Source organism: Apostichopus japonicus, chromosome 6 (genome assembly GCF_037975245.1).
Source record: "Apostichopus japonicus isolate 1M-3 chromosome 6, ASM3797524v1, whole genome shotgun sequence".
NCBI classification, from domain to species: Eukaryota; Metazoa; Echinodermata; class Holothuroidea; order Aspidochirotida; family Stichopodidae; genus Apostichopus; species Apostichopus japonicus.
Window position 1 is genome coordinate 7,673,492 of NC_092566.1, and position 25,039 is coordinate 7,698,530.

The following is a 25,039-nucleotide window of genomic DNA, read 5'->3' on the forward strand; positions in this document are numbered from 1 at the left end:
TCTCTATGTTCCGACAAAAAGAAATAATTCGGGACAATTTTTTTATCCAAAAATTCGTTTGTACCAAGAAAACAAGTTTTTTTGGATAATAAAAAATTGTCCCTAATTACTTCTTTTTGTCGAAACATAGAGACGTCGGAATATAGAGATGTCGGAACATAGAGATGCAACCCAGGTTACCTGCCACTTTAGTGCAAGTTTTTTTTCTGGTGGCATACTCCTATTTGAGTCTATATCCATCCGCCTGATTGTTCTCCTATCTCAGGAATCGTGCCAAACTACAAAAGGAATACATCTTTTTGATACGTTTACGGGTATCAATCAGGACCTGGTTGCCTGTGGCTTGCATGTTGAAGAGCAGGAATGGAAGTACATATGGTGCAACAATTGGGTCAATTTTTGAGGCAATTTTAGACCCCTTTAGGCCTCCTAGGAGCAGCGTACGAAAATTGTTTACTACTGTGTGAAGAGGTTTGTTTACAAGTGACGAACCTTCAGGCTCGGATAGCAAAATGTCTACACGGTCATGATACGGAAAATTGATGGTGCCATGAAAGGCCAATTTGTCAGCTATCCAGTGATGGGTAGAGTTTAGATAGTGAGAACTTATATTTAGACTTAGAGACCACATTACTTTTATGATTTAGTGTGTAAGTCAATTGGACTTTTAACGGGCGTATGCTAGCTTCTTGATATGTCGCGGAACTGGTTACCCTCCACTCAGTGCAATTTTTCTTCTTGAGACTTCTTGACATTTCAAGAAGACACAGTTCTACACTATTTGTCAGGAATGAAAACAACGAAGGTATTTGTTTTCCTGAAAGCTGAATCATTCTGAAGAATTGTCCAGATGAATTCATTGTCATGGTGATGAAACAAGTAAGTGTTGTTCATTTGTCAGCCGTCCTTGGAAATTCCTTGCAGCTCAAAGTACCTCAAGTGAAGGGAGATGATTGTTGCTGTGATATTAGTTTCTGTGGGATCGGTTTTGGTTCGTGGTGCCGTTATGGCCGACATTTTTAGGTTCCGCTGGCACCTCAAGATAAAGGACTATGAGATGGAATGTTGCATTGTCTTCTATACAAATTGTTTCTTTAGTTAACCCCATGCAGCTACAGCCACCTGACTTTGTGAAACATGTGTGTGTAATACTGTTCGTGCTGAGGTCATATAATACATCGGTCATTGTTAAGTCTTTGACTGACAGCCATGAATTGTCGCTGTTGAAAGAAACATATTTACGAAAGATAATTAGTATAATTATAATTTAATTAGTCATCCCTTTCTTCCGTCCGTCTCAACCAACGTTATATATAGCTCACATGTTCCCAGATGTAGCTAGTGTAACCAGCTAAGATTACATTACATTATCTATACACGTGAGTACATATTAGAAGCTATTCACTAAAACATTTTATATATACATTTTATAGCATTTATTTTTGATGCCCTAACATGAAAATAATTTAAATTGATTATAGTTGTGAATTAACTTCATTTTTCTTCTGTAACCTGCGACGGACTTTCCTCTATCACCAAGTAATCGAATTAGCTTTAATGATCTTTTTTAAGTTATCCAAGGGCCCAAGTAAATTTACATGTAGTGTTCTGGTACGATTCTTGACGATACTGATGACAGGCAAGCATATGTCTGCATCTACCGTGTTGCTGACGAACATCATCAACCCTTTGCAAGCGGCATAGGAAATAAAATGCGATGGCGCTATTCTTGTACTCTTTACAAACGCATTCAGTAATATTATGACGGCACTTACAAGCTTCCGTACGTACTTTCGTAAGAGAATAGCGCCACAACAGTGGACGGTGACTGCACATATGCCAATCGCAAATGAGTGTTTCGACCCTCTGGCCATAGAGCAAGGATTCACGCACGCCACCTAGAATGCTCCTGGTCGACCTTTGACCGACCGTCTTCGCCTCTCCCCCCCCCCCCCCCCGGTTTCTTTTACGACATCAAGGGAGACATGGACACGGGATCCTAGGCCACAAAAAGTGCCATACCGTCCACAGAAGCGTTGTGAACTTCCGCGTGCCCGAACCCTAGAACGATTTACACTACCAGCAAGGAATGAGTCTTTCGTCACCCTCTATATAGCATTGGCCATCACGTCAGCTGATAAAATGTATGTTGGAATTAAGATTTAAGGAGCAGAGAGATAGAAATACCTTATAAAGATAAAACGATATCACTATGATACAGTGGGACTCGAACTCTTAACATCCGATCACCAAACCATACTTTTCAGTATTCAAGATTACAGTATTCAAACCTTTAATCACATTTCCCATGGAAACAATACAACAAAGTTAACTGATTTATCAAGAACTTTATAAACTAGGCCTACACTTTGTGGGTTAGTTCGTTTTGAAAACAAACAAGGCTATTTGACATGTTTTTGTGATAGCGTATATAGCCATCTTACACGGATTCAACCGAAGTTTAAGATTTGCTTATAACTTCCTCATAGGCACAATACAACAAACTCCTCCAAATGAAACCGTTCATATAATAGCAAATACAAAGCTGAAGGATTAGAAGAAGTCCATTAACGACTTTATTTGACTAGATTGAAACATAAACTGTCTGACTTCTCTGAAGATTCGCATTTGGCTAATCCTACCAAATATGTCATAATTTGATGTATATGCCGGGAGTTATTTTCAGCAAGAACAGGGTATAATACACACTTGAGAGTGGTACATCTTATGAAAAGGCGATTTGTCCAGTATTTTTTCCCCTTCTGCATTGAACATGGCATATAGCGCATACTTACTGATTTCGAATGTGATTAAAGAATGTTAGAGCAATTATCTTGCGAATCCAAGCGAGCAATAGCTAGCTTCGTCCTTCTGAATCCAAGAATCAAACACTAGGGTTCGATAAAAGTGATATTCCCAAAATCCCCTAACCTATTAAAAGATCGGACAAATAAAGGGAGATACATGCATTTCCTTTGCGACTGAGAATACGATATAGAAGTATGGAAGAAAATCAAATAAAAGAAGAAATATGAAGATAATGTACGTGTCCATTTAACTTGTGATTATGGGTATATACAGTATTCTAAATCGCGAGTATATATGATAGTGTAGTGACTTTAGTTAATGCTTGAAACAATTCTCATTGATGACGATGTTAACTTATAGAGAACATTGAAAAATGTATCATTGATCGAAATCAACAACCAATCGAGTTATTTAGCTTGTTTACATCCGGCACACATATCGGTAATTGATATTTTACTAATGTAACAAAGAGTTAATCTAGCAAGTAACATATTTTATATGAAGGTGGCAGTGTTCATTTTGCTATTCATTTATTTTCCTTTATGTACATCTTTTTTCGGGATTTGTAATCCTCTTTGTTTTCAAATTATTTACCTCGACCAAATTCATTTTATGTATTTTAGATCCTCCTGCAAGTAGGAACTCGCGAAGAAGCCAGCATTGGCTTATTAAAGCCACAAGCTGACCGAAGTCAGTCTCTTAGATTCATCTATAACGTCCATGATTATGAATTGTCAATTGGCAACAACTCTGTAACTGGACGACATACTTTAATCTTGGAGTGACTCGAACTCGGGACCTTATGATTGAAAGGCACCGGCGTTAACCACTGAGCTAACACTCCCATTGCACCACTCAGTGTGTGTTTTATGAGGAACAGGAGAGGGACTTGGTGACGATGACAGGGGGAGGTGGAAGTTAATACATATAGTATACCCGCCTTTAACTTTATTTCCCTTTATGCACATCATTTTTGGGATTGGTATGCAAACCGATTTTTTTTATTCAATTATATCCTACGGCCAAATCTGTTCACTGCACAGAAAGGTTGTAAGAAGCGGGGACAGGAAGAGATGAAACAGTATTGCTTTTTAACATTTAAATTTTTAAATTTTAAATTTTAACTTTCTAGCATTTTCTAGAGAACAGAGGAAACAAGAAATATTATCTAAGAGAAAAACAAAAGAAGAAGTTGAGAATTCAATATAATATTTCATATACTTTTATTCGTCGATATAGCAGAACATTTATTAGTAAAATAGAAAAACACATAATAAAAAGAATAAATTCATTTTCCATAAATGTAGGATACTGGTTTATTCTCTCTCCAATGTGAAGAAATTATTTGATGTGCTTGCTATGAATATCATAACATAATATCACAACGCAAATTGTACATCGTAATAACCTTCTAAGCTATTGAAGATTATGACGGAATATGACGGAAGAATATGACTTTACAACTAATTTTAGGTGAAGTTTCCGGACAATTCTTTTTGAACCTTTATATAAAAAGGTAGTTTGAGAAATATAAGTATAATATATAAAAACTTGTGATATTGAAAACTATGACAGCGAAAGCTTAAAAATATTCCAATAATAGTGATTAAAATAACAAATAAAATTAATATGTTAAATATATTACTGAAGAGAACTTCGAAAATAAAAGAATCTTGGGTATCTTCCAATAATCAAGCAATTAAAATTGTTTAGTTCAATATACAAAGGTGAACAGTATACAAATGAATAAATAAAATTAATTAACAAGGTGATACGAAAGATCGGAAGACTAATGAAATAAGACAACAAATGCTTTTAACCTTCAATAAGGCAAAATAAATATTAAATTATAAATAAATACAATATAAAAAAAAGAGAAACCTCTCGATATTTTCCTGAAGGGCAAAAATCGAAATTGAATTGGCCAAAATTTTGAGAAAATTGAAGAATTATGAGGTAAGAAAACTTTTAATGAAGCAATATAAATAAATAAATAAATAAAAAATAAATAAATAAAGGAAACATGACTGATAAGTAATTGAATTAATATGAACGTAAAAGAAATATTAATATAAAATTAAATAAATGTTCCATCTAAGGTTTGTATAAGCAGTTCGAAGAACCGTCACGTGACCCTGTTTTTCAAGTGCTATACAAGCATAAATAAGTATTGCAAAATAAATATTAATAAAAAGTTAAATAAAGGTTCCATCTAAGGTTTGTATAAGCAGCTCGAAGAACCGACAAGTGACCCTGTATAAAGTGTTATATGAGAATAAATAATTTTAAACATTCGATAAATATTGCAAAAGAAATATTAATATAAAATTAAATAAATGTTCCATCTAAGGTTTGTATAAGCAGTTCGAAGAACCGTCACGTGACCCTGTTTAAAGTGCTATACAAGCATAAATAAATATTGCAAAATAAATATTAATAAAAAGTTAAATAAAGGTTCCATCTAAGGTTTGTATAAGCAGCTCGAAGAACCGACAAGTGACCCTGTATAAAGTGTTATATGAGAATAAATAATTTTAAACATTCGATAAATATTGCAAAATAAATATTAATATAAAATTAAATAAATGTTCCATCTAAGGTTTGTATAAGCAGCTCGAAGAACCGACAAGTGACCCTGTATAAATTGTTATATAAGAATAAATATTCGTTAAATATTGCAAATGAATGTAATGCACTTATCCATTGGTATAAGAAATGTCGTGAAAGTGTTCATAAAATCATTAATGTAGAATGTTGATAGACTTAGTGTACGTGTACAATACCCCCTGTGTATACATGAGAACGTGTACAAGCAAAATTCCCTTGATGTACATGTGAGTTAGAGTACATGGCTCTAAGTACGAATATATTATTTTGTGTAGTTCCTACACACTACAGTTAAAAATGTGCCGAGTACGCATACGAGTAAACTATTTTGTGTAGTTCCTACACTAATATTTAAAATGTGCCGAGTACGCCGAATACTAGTACAGGTAGCTTATGCTACAATTCGTGTACGATTACGGACTTACTACATATCTGGTTGGTGACAAAACGTGTTTTAACCCCTCCCCCCTCACCTCATCCGTCCTTCCCTCCCCTTCCCTACCAAAACACGCCCCACACATCCCTATCATCACCCCAGTTTGGAACTGCGGATGCCTGCTTTATTTTGGACAAGTCTCCCCTAGTTTTATATTGATCCAGGATAAATATTTGTCAACACGAGTGTAAACTCCCGGAGAAGGTAGCGTTGGTGAGCTCTCACAGAATGTGTTATCGCCCCATGAGGTGATACCCCACAACTTCCAAGAACCATCTTTACTTTGGCAAACGAGTGGACCGCCACTGTCCTTCTTACACGTGTCAGCTCGTGATTCGCCAGTCAAGTAACCCGCGCATTGCATTTTCTTTGTGACGTCAGTGCCGTAGACTCTTCCGAGGTTTTTACATTCTCGACTGCTGAGGAGGGGAACTTTGGCTTCAGTCAAAGAAGGCGACGCAAGGTCGTAGTAATAGTCGATGAAATCTGAATAACAAGTAAAAATACATAATAATAATAAAAAATTATGTGCTATCGTCTTTAAGACTCTCACGTGCAACATCGGGTTTTTTTGGGGGGGGGGGATGGGTGGGGGGTTGGATTGGTTGAAAATCAGGTTTTAAAGGTCTTGTTAAAGTGTTATAATAACATTGGTGACACACTGAGTTAAGTATTTTTTTTATTCTAAATTATTGAAATTAGGCATCTTGTAAAAAGTCATAACTCACACTGCGCATGCCCTTGTTGTGTATGTATAGTACGGTCTCAAGCTATAAGAACACGATCCTCATGGAATGTTACACCATAAATACTTTTGTTTCTCATATAGAAATAATTATACGCTTTGTTCAAAAATGAAATCACCGATAACTCGTATTTGTGGTTAGCGCCCTCTGACAATCCTTTCTCACTGCCCACTGCAGAAACACTGGATATTGCTATGTAAACTGCAATGATGTCCTCGATCTTTTAACAACTTTTTTCGAATACCATTTATCAATACTTTATCAAGTTTTCTTCATTGTTTCTTTAAGATCATATGATTGTATATGTTATATAGTACCACTGCGTTGTACCATCTTCGCGGAGATATCGGACACATGGTAGTAGGTGTGGTTGTGGGGGTGGGTGGGGGGGGGGGGGAGGATCGGGAAATCTTACCTCTATAGCCCCATCCTGTGATATAGCATTCTGTACCGGCCTTGAATTCTCTTTTGTTTGGCAGACAGGCTGGTAGTAAGTCGCTGGTGAATTTGATAGGGTTTCTCTCGTCAACCTTCAGTTTAATCACTGCGATGTCATTCTTCAATGTAGACGCATCGTAGTTAGGATGCATGAACATACACTCAATGTTGATGTCTTGTTCGTGGGCTTCGATTTCGTTTAGGTAGTGATCTCCGATTCGAACGATAAGATCAGATGGACCGTATCTGGAACGGATTAAAGGATTAGAGGGTTAATTTAAATTTATCTATAAAAGTATATTAATTAAATCTGATAACCTCTATTGAATGAGTAAACTGTCGACCATCTAGCCCCCCCCCCCTCCCCCCAAAAAAGACCAGAGAAGCTCAGAAATGATACTGGGAGGAACAATAATCGTTTGCTGTAGGCAGGGGGGGGGGGGGAGGAAGGCATGAGAGGGACAGAAGAGAGTATGAACCTAATAAGCTTGAGCAATTTTCATTGTAAAAGCAACATGGGTTATCCGGAATGAGCGGAAGGCGTATCAAATAGATTATGCCAGCATAAAGTATTTTAGCTGGTTTTTTTTAAGGTTTTCTTTTTACCAAACCAGAGCATTCCCATCCAAATACCCTCAGACGTGGTTACTCCACCAACGAAACCTAATGCTTGCCTTGAAATCTCGGTATGGATATTTAAATGCTGGACTAGATTTGGAGGACTATAGAGTAACAAACACATACAAACATATTTGATATTTTGCCTGTGCTTTTCAACGACCAAAATAGCGTCAAAATCATAAAAGGCGATAAAACTTACAAACTTCTACTTGTTTGGATGTATATACTTACTCTCCATCTTGCCCTCTGATGCAATGTCCAGCAGTGATCACGTGCCTATCACTAAGGAGAGTGGCGCCACATATCAACTCTCTATCCTCTTTACGTAGTATCTGTACCATCCACGGCCATCTTGTTTTAGTACTGAGACCCCCCACAATTCGTCCTCGGGCAACCATTTCATCCTTGGGTCGCACACCACATTGAAACACTGAAGATAGAGGTGAAAGGAAAAGGCGTGACTATAGAGGACTTAAAAATTGAAAGGGTATTCAGTATTGCATCTAAAATGTGCCAGAACGGTTAACCCTATAGTCAAAATCCCGGTCGAAAGTCATCGGCTACTGCAATCAAAAGTTTGTCAAATTGAACTAGTTTGCTATGTCTGGGAAGATGTTTCATCCTCCATACAGGAAAGTCCAATTGTTTGGAAACCAGTAGCAATTTTAACAAGCTAAGGTTGGGGGGAGAGGGTGGGTTTAGGGGGTGGGGGAGGGGAGGGACAATACTCTGATTATTAAAGGAGGTAGGTTGTTTTCATTTAAGAGAAAGTTTGACGTATATGCAACTTTAAAGGGGATATCCGGCTTTTGATTATTTCATAAAGTTGCTGAACTTGTGTGATTACATTTCATGAACGTACATTAAAAACAACAGAGTAAAGGTAAGTGGTATCGTCATGGCAAGTGGCTTCAGAATGTCCTTTTGGGTTGGGGAGGGTGCACAAGGTGGTACAAGAAATGTTAAGGAAAGGCACAATATTTGTTCCCCCGTTTCGTGAAATGTTTATACAAATGGTGCTGGCACAAATAAAAAGGGGGGGGGGTGGGTTACAGTACTCTGCATGGGAAGGCGTGGCGTTCTTCGTGCCAACCTGACTACGGACCTGCTATGACCCTAACAAGACAAGAAGGCCGATAATTTTAAGGTAGAATACCACGAACCTGATTTTACGTCATTTTCTGTTAGAGAGGATGGCAATAAACCCATGGGCGCACTGCTCTCTTGTAAACTCAATGGCGCAGGAGCACGCAGTGAAGCAATGCGCGGTGACAGAAAACGAGCGCGTTGTACTTCAGTTGTGGACCAATCATCTTCCTGGTTGACATTTTCAGCCATGACGTCACCACTAGCTTCCACCAATGGTTCTGTGGTTATGGTAGATGAGATCATATCGCCATTCTGTGAATGTTAAACAAGAAAGGAGTACGTAAAATATATGTTAGGTTCGATTCTCAATTTTCGATGACGCAGCTATATTTTCTTGCATTATTCCTATATAATATACTGTATAATCAACGAAACTGTTGTATTTAACGTTTCATCATAAATATATATTTATTTGTACGAGCAAGCTCCTTAAAATAATACCTTGCCTAGGACTTTCATTGAACCCCGTACCAAAATGTCTAAGTCTTCCCACCAGTTATTAGTATATTTTCCGTTGGTCATAGTCAAACCCCACAACCGAACGTCCGTCCGTTACGGATTACCTTTAGCTTCGTGAAGCAGTGACAAAGGTAATTCAAGGAACGCCGATTCGTGAGACTGACTGTACATGTAGGGTTCACGAAAAGTTGAAGCGTTTAGGGATAACTTTCTCGCCGCTCAAAGGTAAAAGTTACAATGAGGAGTGAGTTTACTGATATTTGACCCTCAAAATATAGAATTCAAGGATAAACATTGTCTATAAATAAACAATGGTGGTGCTATCCTTTATTTTTAATGAGTTAGTTGAAAAAATTCCGAAAAAATTCTGGAAAAATTGGAGTTTTAAATTAAAATGTCATGATCGCATATATACCCCCACCATATATAACAACTCTGAAGTTTATCTTATTTACAGGGTTCACCAAAAGTTGAGGCGTTTAGGGATAACCTAATTCTCGCCGCTCAACGGTAAAGTTACAATGGGGAGTGAGGTTCCTGATATTTGACCTTCAAAATAAAAAATTCAAGGATAAATATTATCCATAAATGAACAATGGTGGTGCTATCATTCTTTTTTTTAATGAGTTATTTGAAAAAAAATCCGTAACAATTGTGGAAAATTGGAGTTTTCACTTCAGATGACATGACCTAATATAATAGCCCATCATAACAACTCTGAAGTTTATGTTAGTTAGTTAATTAGTAAAAAAGTATTTTAAGTACAAAAATTGTTAATTTGAAAAACAAATGCAGATAGCTCATAAAGGCTGTTTTAATTAAGTTAAAAAAAATAAATAAAAAATAAAATAAAAAATAAAAAAACAATTGGTGAAATCGTTTTCAAAACTTACCGTCGATTCGAGAGGCAGGGCTGAAATTCTTCTTCCTCCTCCCAAGCACAACGAAATAACAACAAAAATCAGAAACATTTTAGTTGATGTTTGGCCTTGATCAATCACGTCGAGTATAATTACGTAACCTATATACTATATTTCACTTTCTGTCAGATAAATACCAAACGAAATTAAAACTTTTTTCAATTAAATAAATTATGATTTCGAATTCACTTTCTTTCTCTCTTTGCTTTGAAGTCTTTCCGTGTCTGTATATTGCTTGATTCTGGTTTGACATCCAATCAATCGTACCTTTTTATCTGTTTTGGGGGGCTTATCAGCTATCCGCCGATCACAACGAGTTTCCAGGAACCTTCCACCTAAGCAGAGATTATTAACGTGAAATAGTATCCGGTATTTGGTACAGGTGAGTAGTGGGTTGTCACGTCACCAAATGGGTAATAAGAATCATTCGAAGTATTTATTTAGAATTATTATTAAGAAATGACATACATAGACAATTATAGTAATGTATAAAATGTTGAGGTAAGTGTCAGAAATAGTTTAAATAATGCTGAACAGGTTTTTTTGTGTGTTAAATACGAACGTAGAGACGTTAACCTTTGTAAGAGGGATTTTAGTATCGGTACATTGAGATTTGTAGCCGGTGTGATTCACGTTGTGCGTGGTGGTCGTACGTATATGACTAACACATTAATTGAACCAAGCCCTTCAGGCTGTTGCAAATAAAAAAGTGCGATAAACTAAGAATGAATCTATATATACTAATGACGTCATTACACTCCAGCAGACCTTTGGCCGAACCATGTGGCGCACCAAGGCAGTGTAGTTTCCATAACAACTCCCTGCAGGTAACAACTCCCTGGTAACAACTCCCTGGTAACAACTCCCTGGTAACAACTCCCTGGTAGTACTTACGTTTTTATATCCCGGTAGAGAACCCCCCCCCCTCCCCAAACAGCTGCGGCAATGACGTGTAAATAGTCGCTCATGATTGGTCGGAAACGTTACGTCATTACCATAGAAACCTTCACTTCGATGTTACCAAAATGTCTGCATCCAAAAAGGACCAACTTCCTCTCCACCACAAAATAATTCTTCCAAGGATATCAGTCATTGAGGACGGACACCCAGCATTCACCACCCCTCATCCGAGCTTCAAATAGCTATTTTTGTGAGAGGCTAAAAAGTTATGGGGAGGGGTGGGGGGCGGGACATAACTGTATCTGTGCTTTGGTATTAGATGAAGTATTATACACCTGGTAGCTATTGGCCATTGTAGTCATGGTTACAAAGTAAGTCCAAGGTCACTCCGTGGTGGGGAGGTTGCAATCAGGAGACACGTGGTAGCAAGGTCATCAAGAGGCATCGGTGTAAGGTGTGGGAGGGTGGGGGGGGGGGTAAGGATGAACAACCAAAGTATAAAGGGAGGAAAAGGGTTGTAAAGCAGAGTTTCACGGGGGAAGTAACCTCTCAAAATATTTGATGACGTAAACAATTCCAAGGTATTTTATAGGTATTCTTAGTTTAAGGATCCATGGTCATTGTATATTATCTTGTTTCATGATCGCACAGAATATTGTTTTTTCTGCAAAGGATGTATATGTCTGCCAAGGTCATTAGCATATACATGCATTACCACATATGGTAATGCATACGTTCAGAAGTAAACGAATCATTTCGAGTGTCTTCCCTGACGAAGTTAAAGGTTATCAATATAGAGCTCTCCAAGTAATTTAAAAAAAAAATGGCCACGTTTATGCTCGATATTAAACCTGTTATAACGGTATTTAGCCTCTATGACGGCCACCCACAGAGCACATTTTGTCACAAAACAACAATAACAACAACAAAACAAATACTACCAACAAAAACAACATTTGGAAAAATCTAACTAACAACAGTCTCTATAATGAATATAATGAGCAAAATGTTAAAGAAATTGAGTTTTGACTCTTTTTCTTCAATATTTTTGAAGTTTTTTAAATTGACAACAATGAAATCTTAACTGCTGTTAATTTGTTATAGCAACCTTTAACATGTTAAAAGGTCGGGTAATACCGATACATTTGATTCAAAAGTGTCGACTGCGAATTCTGTAAGAATGGATCCGATTTCGTTATTATCATCCAACTATCAACGTATCCGCTCGCAAATATCCATAAGGAAATGTTACTGTTTGTGATGGATATATGCGTAGGAATTGATGCATCCTTTTGTTCACGGAAATGGTTTATGTTTCGGATATACCCTAAATATTTAAGCCTAAGTATATATGATACAGTGGTATTATTTTCACACCCTTATGAATAATTATTTCGGTAAAAGCATGCTTCATATCGATGAGCAATGTTTACATATTGAGTAATGCTTATCGTGCTTAAATGTGGAACAGAGAATAGCAAATCTGTATAGGAATGAATTGCAAAGGCGTTAAAAAAGTACTTATGATAATTTTTATGAATATTCATTAGCGTGAAAAACGTGTAGCCTATATATTTTCCGAAGTTGATAGACATATATATATATATATATATATATATATATATATATATATATATATATGGCAGAAAATTGGGTGAGTGTCATCGCCGATGAATAATCATATAACAAAGTACACATCAAGCTGATCAAACTAATGTGAAAAACAATTAAAGCTTGTATAATAATTAGGTCTATGTTAACAAATTCTCCGGCAAATATTTGTTTTATTGCCGAAAGAATTTTTTTTTTGAACTTTGGTATTATTTCAAATAGTTGATTGATGAGTGTCGATTCTGAGTGTTTGACGTTTATTTAATGTTTGTCTGTGATGCTTGTTCTTAACAGATGCTTTTGTTTTTACTGTGAATCCGTCTGTCTGTCTGTTTGTCTGGCTGTGCAAATACAACAGTGTCTGAGTGTTACACACGTTTTATAGGTCAAAATCTAGCGATATTGCAACTATGTTCCGAGGTTATTAAAACAACTGATTATATTCTCTGCAAACCCAGGAGACCAAATTTATCATCGCTTTCATTTGAATTGGTCAATGAATGAACAACTATCCTACTAGATACGTTGGTTCACGATGGCACTGCGCATGTTCGAAAAGCTGTACCCATACGTCAACCCCTGCCCCTCTCCCTCCCCTCCCCAACGACCCACATCTTTCAAGAAGAAAGAAACGCGATTGTATACATTATCGCATTCATCGGAATTTTGACGACATATATTATTCCTACTAATAATTATAAATATTCCTTGTTTTGTTGTTTTTAACATACTATTATTATGTCATTTTTATGTCTACTTAATTTAAGTTTTTAGTTAGTGACATTGCTTACCGATATTTTACAAGCGAGTCAGGCATGCGTAATGCCATACAGTATAGCTAAGGTATTTAATCTTCATCCGATTATCCCACATCTTCGCTAGGAAATCTCCATAGAAATTGTTTTTCCCTTGTGAAGGATATGTGCGAAGGATGTGTGTTGTTTTGTTCATGGAAATGAACTTTCAATCGGATATACCCTTTACAATTTAAGCGTTTTACAGTAAGGTGTAAACACTTCCCTAAGATGTTGATTTAGTACCCTTGCAAAATTACGTTATATCTAAAATTAGATATTAACGTCATTTTCCTATTGTGGTCCAAATTTCAGTTCATCTTTACCAGGTCTCTGACTTGGTAATGTGATATGTTTGAATTCTTATTCATGTGACTGAGAAATACCGACGCTTTTCCAATTAAAAAGACGATATGCCTAGCTTTTCTATGTACAGCACAATCTACCCTTAGCAACCAAATATAAAAGAATGTCACCGCGCTAAATTTGCCACGCAACGAAACTCGTAATTTCTATTGTAGTCGTCAAATGTAACGTCACTAAAAAGCTAGAAGTGAACCAATAAGAGGTGAATAAAAAGTAAAATGTAATTTTTAAAAGCCCACAGAATTAACATATAACAGGCTCAATCTCAGATTTCCTTGCGCGACGACTATTCGATAAGAAACTATGACATGCGAACTTCACTATTATTCTCGAAATAATACTTCAGATCACTGTTTCCGCTGTCAAACATCATGGTGTGGCCCTCGTTGTCAAATGTAAACAACGTCACTATGACGTCAGCACCTTTTAGTGATTTTCTTTGCAGTCAACCACCACGCATTTTTAACATGTTTGTTTGTCGTTCCCACTTGGGAGTATTCCAACGTTATTTTGGTATTTTCTTGTTATAATTTTATGTTCGAAATTTATCGATATCTCCCTGAAAAAGAACGAATGTTTTGTAAAGGCGTAAGCATATTTTGATATGTAAATTAATGTCAATATAGGTCAAGGTCATCAAAACGACCGTTTAACGCGAACACACACTTGCATGTATAGGGTAATTAAAAAAAACAAACAAATTATAGCCTGGTTTATGAAATGACTTCCTTAAATTCCTTCGGAAACAGCTTATTACTTGCAGTCGATTGCTTTGGCAGTAAAGCATGTCTTTTGCGAATATCTTATTTGATATAGTTTCCGATTGTAACCTAGGATGTGTGAATAAATTCTTTGGTTAACCATATTCTTAGATCAACGTTCCCGACCTGATCGGTACTGAGGGACAGGAGTAAAGGGTTTCTAACTTAACCGGAAAATTATATACGTCATGACACAATTAACTAATACAACATGTGTTACATAATGCGCTTTTTTTTGTGTGCATAAAGTGCATGTTGACTGTTCACGGGTCGTTCTATAAATATCAAGGCTTGGATAATGAAAGGAAAAAAAGTTAATACCGGTATCACGCTAGTGAGTGACGTTATTTTCAGCACTGTAGCGATATCCAACAGGCGTTTCCATGGTAACGTGGTCAAGGTGACATTGCGGGGTGCATCGTCAAAAATATAATTCGAAGTAAAATCCCATATAGTGATGTCATTTCAAAACTGTTACTACAATTTTTCTGTTATATGACCCCCTACGGACCAACGAAGTTTCCAGTATTTTATTAATTTTCCATTTATTTATTTTTATAGAAAGTTTACCCATCATATCGAGGATCGCTTAAAATAAATATTGCAATCAATTAAACTTAACTAGTCTATAATATGAAACATTGAGCTACATATATGTAAGTGTATTTGGTGGATGAAGAAAAAAACGCTACAATTTTTGTCGAAGTTAATAGCTTAGAAAATACCAGTAAAAGTGCCAGACTTTTGCTTCGGATGGTTCTCTGATGTCACATTGACGAAAGAAGGAGATATTTTGCCCTGCAGCAGAATTTGTAAATCATATTTTAGGCTTGCAGATCTATTTTTTGATCAGGGCCACAACCCCTTCATGGGAAGTCATGGATCCACCCCCTGTGTAGGATACCAGCTTTACAACTTTTTATTTAATTTTAAATTTTATGGAATGCTTTCTGACGTCATAAAAACTATGGTCCCCTTACGAGTAATCGAGTTGACGATGGTACTGCAATTCCAATAATAAAATAATAATAATAATAACCAAACCAAAGCAAAACCCGCATTTTATAAATTTAAGTAGATTAGTCACTTCTTCAACAACCACAATGCAAGCCCGATGACGTTGCAGAATTTGATGAATTAAACTACAAATAATGCTCCTACATTGACGGAAGAACCAATAAATTGAATCTGTTGGGAATCAACCTTTCATACATGTGATTTTTACTACCCTTTATCGAATAATATTACACTTTTGCGTTGCCTTGTTTTTCCTAGTAAAAATGAGGGTTATGGAAAGATCAAAAGTTGGATAAATTATTGTATGCCAAACTGAAAAGCAACAATACCGCCTGGTTTTAATTATGAAAATAAGCATTTCGTATGTAGAAAAGGGGAAACAATTTAGTAGTTTTTCACCAATTGGGAGTGACGTTCCACTTCTTACCCCCCCCCCCCTCCACCCCACCCCACCCCACCCCGTCTTCATCGTCCCTGGGTAATTGAAACATCCAAAACCCCAACCGTTACTTAATAAGGTAACTACTTGAAAGGTTTGCAAATGAAAATAATAACATCGACAACAAGAAACATACATAAACAATTTACATCTGATTTGCTGTTACGGTTAAAGGTATATATTTCGGTATATTACGGTTATTACGATTAATAAATCGCTAATTAGGATCAGTCAAACCTTGTAACCTTCGTGATATCGTGTTTTATATTCAAGTGTAAGTTTACCCTTCATTTTGAAACAGTATAATAATAATTAAAAAAAATAGTCACGTGAATTAAGGATATGCATATGCATATCATTCCGCTTTGATATTATATGATCACTGTCATATTACTTGGTTTGTTTACAAGTTTACTTGATTTTTCAAGTTTTTTTCAGTGTTCGTTTCAAATAATCTTAGGCTCTAACACAACTTAAATTAACTTTCGAATTAAAAAAATATGCAGGTGTAACTGAATATTACGTAATCGAATCCGATAATCCTGACCAGAAGTCTCAGCAAAATTGATCAATTCCAATGAAACTATCAACAATCTAGTGAAGGTGGAAAAGTGATATTAAAAGAAATAATCATTTATAGGTTTCGCCAAAACTAACCCTTGTTTCATTTGCTGACGTCAGTTCGGTTAGCTAGTTCCACCCACAATACGGTTTGCTTCCGGTCAGTCTTATTATTTCACAGTAAAGGGACGAAAACTGGAAATAATTCATTTACGATGACATTTTTGCTAAAGTGATAACCAATAGGTCATTTTTCCTTTTAAGTAACATCTCTTTTTTTATGAATCAGTAATGTCTGTTTTCAAAACACTGCCGTCTGCCAAAACTTCCCGCTCATTTCCGCCGTGGCCACCTGGGGATCCAAGCATGGATGTCTATTAGTATTACCAAGATAGATTCATGATCTAAGTATTAACGAAACTGTATAATCAAAGTCATCTGCATTGGAGGTTGCAAAGAGATGAGGGAGGAGAAGGGGAGGGGGGGGCTGATAGTTTTTCTTTGGTCATTGGAGAGACCCTCGAATAATTCTAGACTTGAGTTGTCATAACGTTAATCTTTACTTTAGGTTTAGGGATGGGACAGGATTTGATATAGTGGTTGGGGTTGGGACGGGGAAAGTATGGCAAGGAAAGGGATGGGAAGGGAAAGGAAGGGATGGGAAGGGATGGGAAGGGATGGGACGGGATGGGAAGGGATAGGAAGGGATGGGAAGGGATAGGAAGGGATGGGAAGGGATAGGAAGGGATGGGAAGGGAAGGGAAGGGAAGGGAAGAGAAGGGAAGGGACGGGAATAGAAGGGATGGGAAGGGAAGGGATGGGAAGGGACGGGAATAGAAGGGACGGGAAGGGATGGGAAGGGATAGGAAGGGATGGGAAGGGATAGGAAGGGATGGGAAGGGAAGGGAAGGGAAGGGAAGAGAAGGGAAGAGACGGGAATAGAAGGGATGGGAAGGGAAGGGATGGGAAGGGACGGGAATAGAAGGGACGGGAAGGGATGGGAAGGGATAGGAAGGGATGGGAAGGGATAGGAAGGGATGGGAAGGGAAGGGAAGGGAAGGGAAAGGAAGAGAAGGGAAGGGACGGGAATAGAAGGGATGGGAAGGGATGGGAAGGGAAGGGATGGGAAGGGACGGGAATAGAAGGGACGGGAAGGGATGGGAAGGGATAGGAAGGGATGGGAAGGGAAGGGAAGTGACGGGAATAGAAGGGATGGGAAGCGATGGGAAGGGAAGGGAAGGGAAGAGAAGGGAAGGGAAGGGACGGGAAAAGAAGGGACGGGAAGGGACAAAGAAGGGACGGGAAGGGACGGGAAAGAAGGGATGGGAAGGGATGGGAAGGGATAGGAAGGGATGGGAAGGGATAGGAAGGGATGGGAAGGGAAGGGAAGGGAAGAGAAGGGACGGGAATAGAAGGGATGGGAAGGGATGGGAAGGGAAGGGAAGGGAAGGGAAGAGAAGGGAAGGGACGGGAATAGAAGGGACGGGAAGGGACAAAGAAGGGTCGGGAAGGGATGGGAAGGGAAGGGAAGGGAAGGGAAGAGAAGGGAAGGGACGGGAATAGAAGGGATGGGAAGGGATGGGAAGGGAAGGGATGGGAAGGGACGGGAATAGAAGGGACGGGAAGGGATGGGAAGGGATAGGAAGGGATGGGAAGGGAAGGGAAGGGACGGGAATAGAAGGGATGGGAAGGGATGGGTAGGGAAGGGAAGGGAAGAGAAGAGAAGGGAAGGGACGGGAATAGAAGGGATGGGAAGGGATGGGAAGGGAAGGGATGGGAAGGGACGGGAATAGAAGGGACGGGAAGGGACAAAGAAGGGACGGGAAGGGACGGGAAAGAAGGGATGGGAAGGGATAGGAAGGGATGGGAAGGGATGGGAAGGGATGGGAAGGGAAGGGAAGGGAAGGGAAGGGAAGGGAAGGGAAGGGAAGGGAAGAGAAGGGAAGGGACGGGAATAGAAGGGATGGGAAGGGATGGGAAGGGAAGGGATGGGAAGGGACGGGAATAGAAGGGACGGGAAGGGATGGGAAGGGAAGGGAAGGGAAGGGAAGAGAAGGGAAGGGACGGGAATAGAAGGGATGGGAAGGGATGGGAAGGGAAGGGAAGGGAAGGGAAGAGAAGGGAAGGGACGGGAATAGAAGGGATGGGAAGGGATGGGAAGGGAAGGGATGGGAAGGGACGGGAATAGAAGGGACGGGAAGGGACAAAGAAGGGACGGGAAAGAAGGGATGGGAAGGGATGGGAAGGGACGGGAAGGGAAGGAAGGGATGGGAAGGGACGATAAGGGACGGGAAGGGAAGGTAAAGAAGGGACGGGAAGGGAAGGAAGGGATGGGAAGGGACGATAAGGGACGGGAAGGAAAAGAAGGGACGGGAAGGGACGGGAAAGGAAGGGAGGGGAAGGGACAGGAAGTAAAAGAAGGGACGGGAAGGGACGGGACGGGATAGGAAGGGAAGGGATTTGATCTTTTCACTCTTAATCACTTCCTCCAATCTTCCCGTGCAGACTAACACACCGACAAATGGATGTATGGACATTCCGTCATGAGAATAATGTAACAATGAAAGCCTTCTACTATATTTAATTTGATAACTAAAGTCACATAATTAAAATTAAAGTTAACATCAACCGTCTTTTTGCATTAGTGGTCAATCTACTCATAGATTGAAACAAAATAAGTCTAACAGGATCACCCCTGTCGTATGGGAAATGTACAGTAGTATACCGTAGCGGATGAAAATCACGTGCATGATAAACACATTACCGTGTTACATGATCCTTACTAACATTAGTTTGTCTGACGTCCAAAAGAAAATAAGAGATTGAAATTTCCAATCTATGTTTGAAAAGTAAAATTAATCACTGCAGAGGAGAGATAGAGACTGCAAATGATAAACACACGCATCATGGTCTTACCGTGTTACATGACCCTTACTAACATTATTTTTGTCTGACGTCGAAAGAAAATAAGAGACTGAAATTTCCAATCTATGATTGAAAAGTAAAATTAATCACTGCAACTGAAGAGGAGAGATAGAGACTGTACTTAAGCAAAGGTAATTACTGAAATCGAACATTAGTAAATAAACACAAATAGAATTACAAACAGACATGTATACATACAGACATACAACACACAGACAAACAGACGATACACATATAAATGTCGATAGTTCTTATCGTTATTTTCGCCTACTGTGACGTCAGATAAAACAAAAGCAGTTTGTTTAACGTTACTGATGACTTTTTGTAAAGCGTTTTTTGGTCGGAAGTTTTTTTATTTTTTTTACGAAATAAGTTATCTAGTATGGCTTTCGGAAAAGGAAAACGATTCCGATTAAGCTAAACGCAAAGTTCAGTTATAAAGGAAGGATTATTTGGCCACATAAATTAGTTTATATGTCAATCACCATGGTTGTTGAACAACATGGAAATGAATCCGCTCTATAAATAATACTCGTTTCATATCCGAATTGATGATTATCTGAATTAGTCACATGTTGTAACCTTTATTAACGAAACCTCCGCGGTTGGTTGGCTTTGAAATGAAATCGCAAACACGAATCATTCATTATAATGTTGTAGCAATGTTGGCTGTATATATAGCTTAGGTTAAACTACATCGCGATATTTTAACTAGCAATCATAAAATAAAGATATTTTACAAATAACATCCAAAGTGATATATAATTATTCATCACGCTGTGAATCACAGACTTTACTGCTAATAAAAACGAAAATCAGATCTTGTTTTAATTTTCTTTTATTTATTTTATAGTTAAATAACGTCGTAATTATTTCATCTCTACACGTAGTGTACTATGCATGAACTATTGTACTATATCGACAATTTTATTTTGCAAAATTTGGAACTAAAATTGATATACTCGACTTATAATCTTTAAGATACTGAGGTGGGTTGGTAGGTTGGTCGGTCTTAATAGAGGTGGGGAACATTATTGAGGGTTAAATTACAGGTTGGGGCCCTCCGTTTGAATGTAAAGATGTAAAAATTTAGCCTTATTAATATTATTATTATTATGAATAGCCCTTATTAATAGGTCCATGTACGGTTGAAGTGTGTAGAAACTCCACTTCAAACATATGGAGGAAAATCCATATTTCCACTTCCATTCGTTCCCATATGAAGGAAAATGGCATTTTTTGCGAATGATTTATCCATCTTTGTTCTATTAATAATATGTCCAAATTGAAGCTAACATTCCCAGCAACTCCACTTTAAAGTTTCGGAAGATCCATATTTGAGCGATAAGAATCCATAACAGCAACCTGAAAGAGATTTGAGAAATTATACCTTTTTGTGAATATTTTGTAAGGCAATACCCTTATCATTTTTTCATATTTTGGCCAAAATTGCAACTTTTTGAATTCTTCCGAAAATGATGTAAATGTTGAAGAGCGGTCTTCTCTTGATATATCAGACATAATTATGCCTTTATTAGTTTTCATTTGAAGAAAAATTGCATTTTATGTAAACAGTTTATCCTCTGTCATACACCAGGCATAATTTTGAACTCATTTGAACAAAAATACTAGTTTTAATGCAAAAATGATCAATCGAAGCCAGATGAAGCTTTAAATTCCACCACATTCCAGTTTAAGCTTGATGAAAATCCATCTCTGAGCTTTCAGAATCCGTGTGAGTATCATGACATAAATTTGAGAAATTTCATTTTTTTCCCCTTTAAATGTTTGTTAGGCTATATATAGCCTAATGAATTTTTCAAATACTTGACCAAAGTCATAAACTGGGTAGAGCGCTCTTCTCTTTATTCATAAGGTGTAATTAAATTTGTTCTTATTTGTTCCTATTTGAAAGAAAGCGCCATTTAAAACAAGAAAAATCATTCAACTTTAAACTTGTTAGAGATCATTATGTTAAAGGATATTGCGTGACCTAAAACCGCGTTCAGTCGATTGTAATTATAGCGTCTCCGTGTTATGAATTGTTTATTTATGATGTTAGTAAACAAATGCCCACTGGACGACGATGATATTCATATGAAATGTGTTTGTACCCATTCTATTGTGATCAACATCGTAAGCGCCAGGGTAAGATCACTTGCGTGACTAGAAGTTACGTCACATGCATTGTCGAACAAGTTCGGCTTTCCTATATACGGTATAGGATATGCGTCAATCTCGTACATGTGATAACCGCAGTTTGAAACGGAGCCAGTTATATTAGCCCTGGACTCGGAACAGAGCCTCAATGATCCGATCTGGACTGAAAATTATTAATAGAGGGCGCTGTTAACACAGACATTAAAAAATGTGTATAGCTCCATGATCTTATGTAACAAATAAGTTAAACACATGGAACATTTATTTCTCTCATCACTACACAACTGTCAAAGACTTCGAATGCATGGCAGCAGGGGACATGTGTATATATAGTAAAGGTACATGGGCTGTCGCACCATTTAAAGGGAGTGAAGAATCGCGCAAAAAGAAACGTCTGATGCCGGTAATCTGACCTAGTTTCGAATGAGGTGTAATAGAAGTGTTAGACACCACCATCGATTCCAGACAATACACACACAGCTTGCTACCGTCGGTAATTAGACACTAGTGTACAGTCAATACATACAGATACTGTCAATACCCACAACACAGTGTACATAGCAGCGCTGGACATCTCATGTCTAGATAAAAGATAACATGGTATCACGATTCATTACTGTCTGCATTTTGTAGCGACAAGAAAAAAACTTCCCTTGCAAGCAACGGAAAGTTTACTTTTTCAGAGCACGGCACGCGGTTTGGGCGAGTCTTCAATGTCTTTAAGGCACAACAGACATTGGTCAGTTCTAGCGGACCACCTTGCACGAATAAATTAACAAGAGGTTAATTAGTTTCCCTTTTGAGTTTTCTTGTGTAGATTGCCAAAACAGAGAATGGGTACTTTTTAATATCAACAAAAATATGGAAAAATATATCTTTTCAAAGTTAGTTTCCCTTTTGAGTTTTCTTGTGTAGATTGCCAAAACAGAGAACGGGTACTTTTTAATATCAACAAAAATATGGAAAAATATATCTTTTCAAAGTTAGTTTCCATTCACAGATCCGTGGGAGGAGGAGGGGAGGGTGGGGGGGGGGGGGTGGCACGTACCCTGTGCACTTCAACCCGGGTCCATCCTCCATCGGACTAACACACATAAAGCTGAATTATAATGGTGTATAATGGTGTATATGCATGAAAATAATTTACAGATTACTACACTGTCTTAAGCTGGTCGACATGCTTCGAATATTCCTAAAAAAATGGTTTCACAGAATGATGCAACGTTATAGTTAAAATACCAAGAAAACAAATTAAATGAAGGTGTGATTTGAAAGGAAACATACCATGCGATTTTTTTTACCTGATTTCCTCTTTGTAATTATACTATGTTAACATAGCGGTTATACATTTCCCACAAAACCACAAAGGGAAATTAACCCGTTGAGTAAACAGTTCCATAAGATTAAAAAAAAAAACTTTTGTTCTAGTAGATATGAATTCAACTTAGAACAAACGGATACGTTATAATGATTACATTTGTATCTTATCGGATGTTCTGAAAGACGATAAGAAGGCGTTGGTAATGACATTCAAATGACCTTCTAAAAAGTGTTATAGGGCTAAACGTAATCTAATTAGAAAACGTAAATTGCATTTCGTTACTTTAACAATTAAATAACCATTGCTCCGTTTAATGAAACCACATTCACTAATGTAACAATTGTAAAATGTTCACTGTACCAAGATTATGAATTATTTCTTTCATAACAATACAGGCGGACCCCAAGTCAGTTAAGTACCAACCATTACCTGTTAGCGTGACGGGAAGTAATACATTCCGTCCATATATTTACCCCTGGCATGGATGGAAATGTGGGCTTAGCACTTCCATGGTCTTCATTTGTCGAGTAGAAGGTTTGGGGCTTATAGTAACAACCGTACGCTCAGTTATAAAAGTCATACATGTCTGAGCTAACTGTTGCTAACTTGTAAATAATTGAGATGTTACAGACCGTGATGGGGGATTGAAATATTTATTCTGCGACGCACCACCATATCGGAGGGGGTGGGTGAGGGGGGGGGCGATAACAGGGGAGGGGAATTGGACAGGGTGTCATTGTCTCAAATGATCTTCAGAACATTGATACTCAGATTAAAACATAAAATTCAAATGATTTTCGCAATTTTTGGTTACCAGGAGGACCAGAACATGTTTCACAGAGGCCCCAAAGAGGTTCTAGAGACCTCGTCTCCTCTACTCATAACTGGGATTCACCCCTGGAACCACCAGGTGCTCATGGACGGGTTCCTGAACATCGAACGTTACGGGGGGGGGGGGGACTCTCGACGGTATTGATGCAGTCATAGCGTTAAACAATAAGTTCATCACCTATAAATATGTAGGCCTATATTGGTGCCAACCATGACCCCCCCCCCCCCCACCCACCGCCAAAGCGGTTCCAAATCTGTACCTTATTCTGACAATCATATAACAAACTCCTTTGAAAATTCTTCTATTTTCACGATATTTGTTTCCATACTCCCACGTTTCTTCTTTTGTACCATGATTATAGGAAAATAGGAATATATATATTGAGTTACAAGGAGAAGCAAAAGCCAACCATGATCACTGAACGCATGTCACAAAGATGGTTAGGTGTTAGACTCGAACAAGTCTAAGAATGACATACTGACTTTAGGCTATGCATGTTGAATATTTTGCTTTCTTTATTACATTACCAGTGTCCCCGAAGCCCGGGTTTGATTATAGGGGGCCCTGGAAAATATGAGACAGTTAATAATGTAAATCTCATTTTAACAATAACACTTAAAAGGAAATATTTCTTCCCGGGTCCACCCTAGCTCTCGCCCCCCCCCTCACCCTCCCTCCTGCTCGTAACACATCGATTACTAAATATTTATTACGTTGAATGAGAAGTCCAATGGACTACAGCTATAGTTGTTAAAAGTGCAAGATTTACCAAGACTAAATGTGTTCGAAATAATGAATTCATTGCCATATAATAACATTTCTATTCAATCTGTGAGAGTTGTAAACATTCAGCAAACTGGTTGACGTCACGAAATAGGAATAAAGTTCTCTGAAATACCTCAATATATCCATGAGTTGTGTTGTTTCGTTGTAGGCCACCTTCCACTCCCCGCTGGGTTTATTATGCAAGATTTCTCTTATATTTCACGGTGCAACCACGAGATCAGTATAACCTGAAACATGAATATCAAAACAGATTCGCCCTTTTGCTCTCCAATTACACTTTTCACTGTGTTCTTCAAGTAATATTAGACGACGTTATGGGACCGTTGCCCATTCATTTACCACGAAAACCAACCGACATTTAATTTGGGGTTTTCGAACTTGT

The 25,039-nt window shown here is 37.9% G+C and overlaps 1 protein-coding gene and 1 long non-coding RNA gene across 2 annotated transcripts in view; one reads left to right on the forward strand and one right to left on the reverse strand.

Annotated features, from left to right (window-relative positions):
* LOC139968848 (uncharacterized) overlaps positions 1–25,039 on the forward strand; it is a 190,391-nt gene that overhangs the window by 129,759 nt on the left and 35,593 nt on the right. The window lies entirely within an intron of this gene.
* On the reverse strand, positions 5,920–10,419 carry LOC139968846 (chymotrypsinogen B-like). The gene is made up of 5 exons (XM_071973390.1): positions 10,158–10,419; positions 8,820–9,057; positions 7,888–8,086; positions 7,013–7,281; positions 5,920–6,337 (listed from the first exon to the last, which is right to left on the reverse strand). Exons 1-5 carry the CDS (start codon positions 10,233–10,235, stop codon positions 5,976–5,978), a joined length of 1,146 nt encoding a protein of 381 aa, XP_071829491.1. The 5' UTR covers positions 10,236–10,419; the 3' UTR covers positions 5,920–5,975.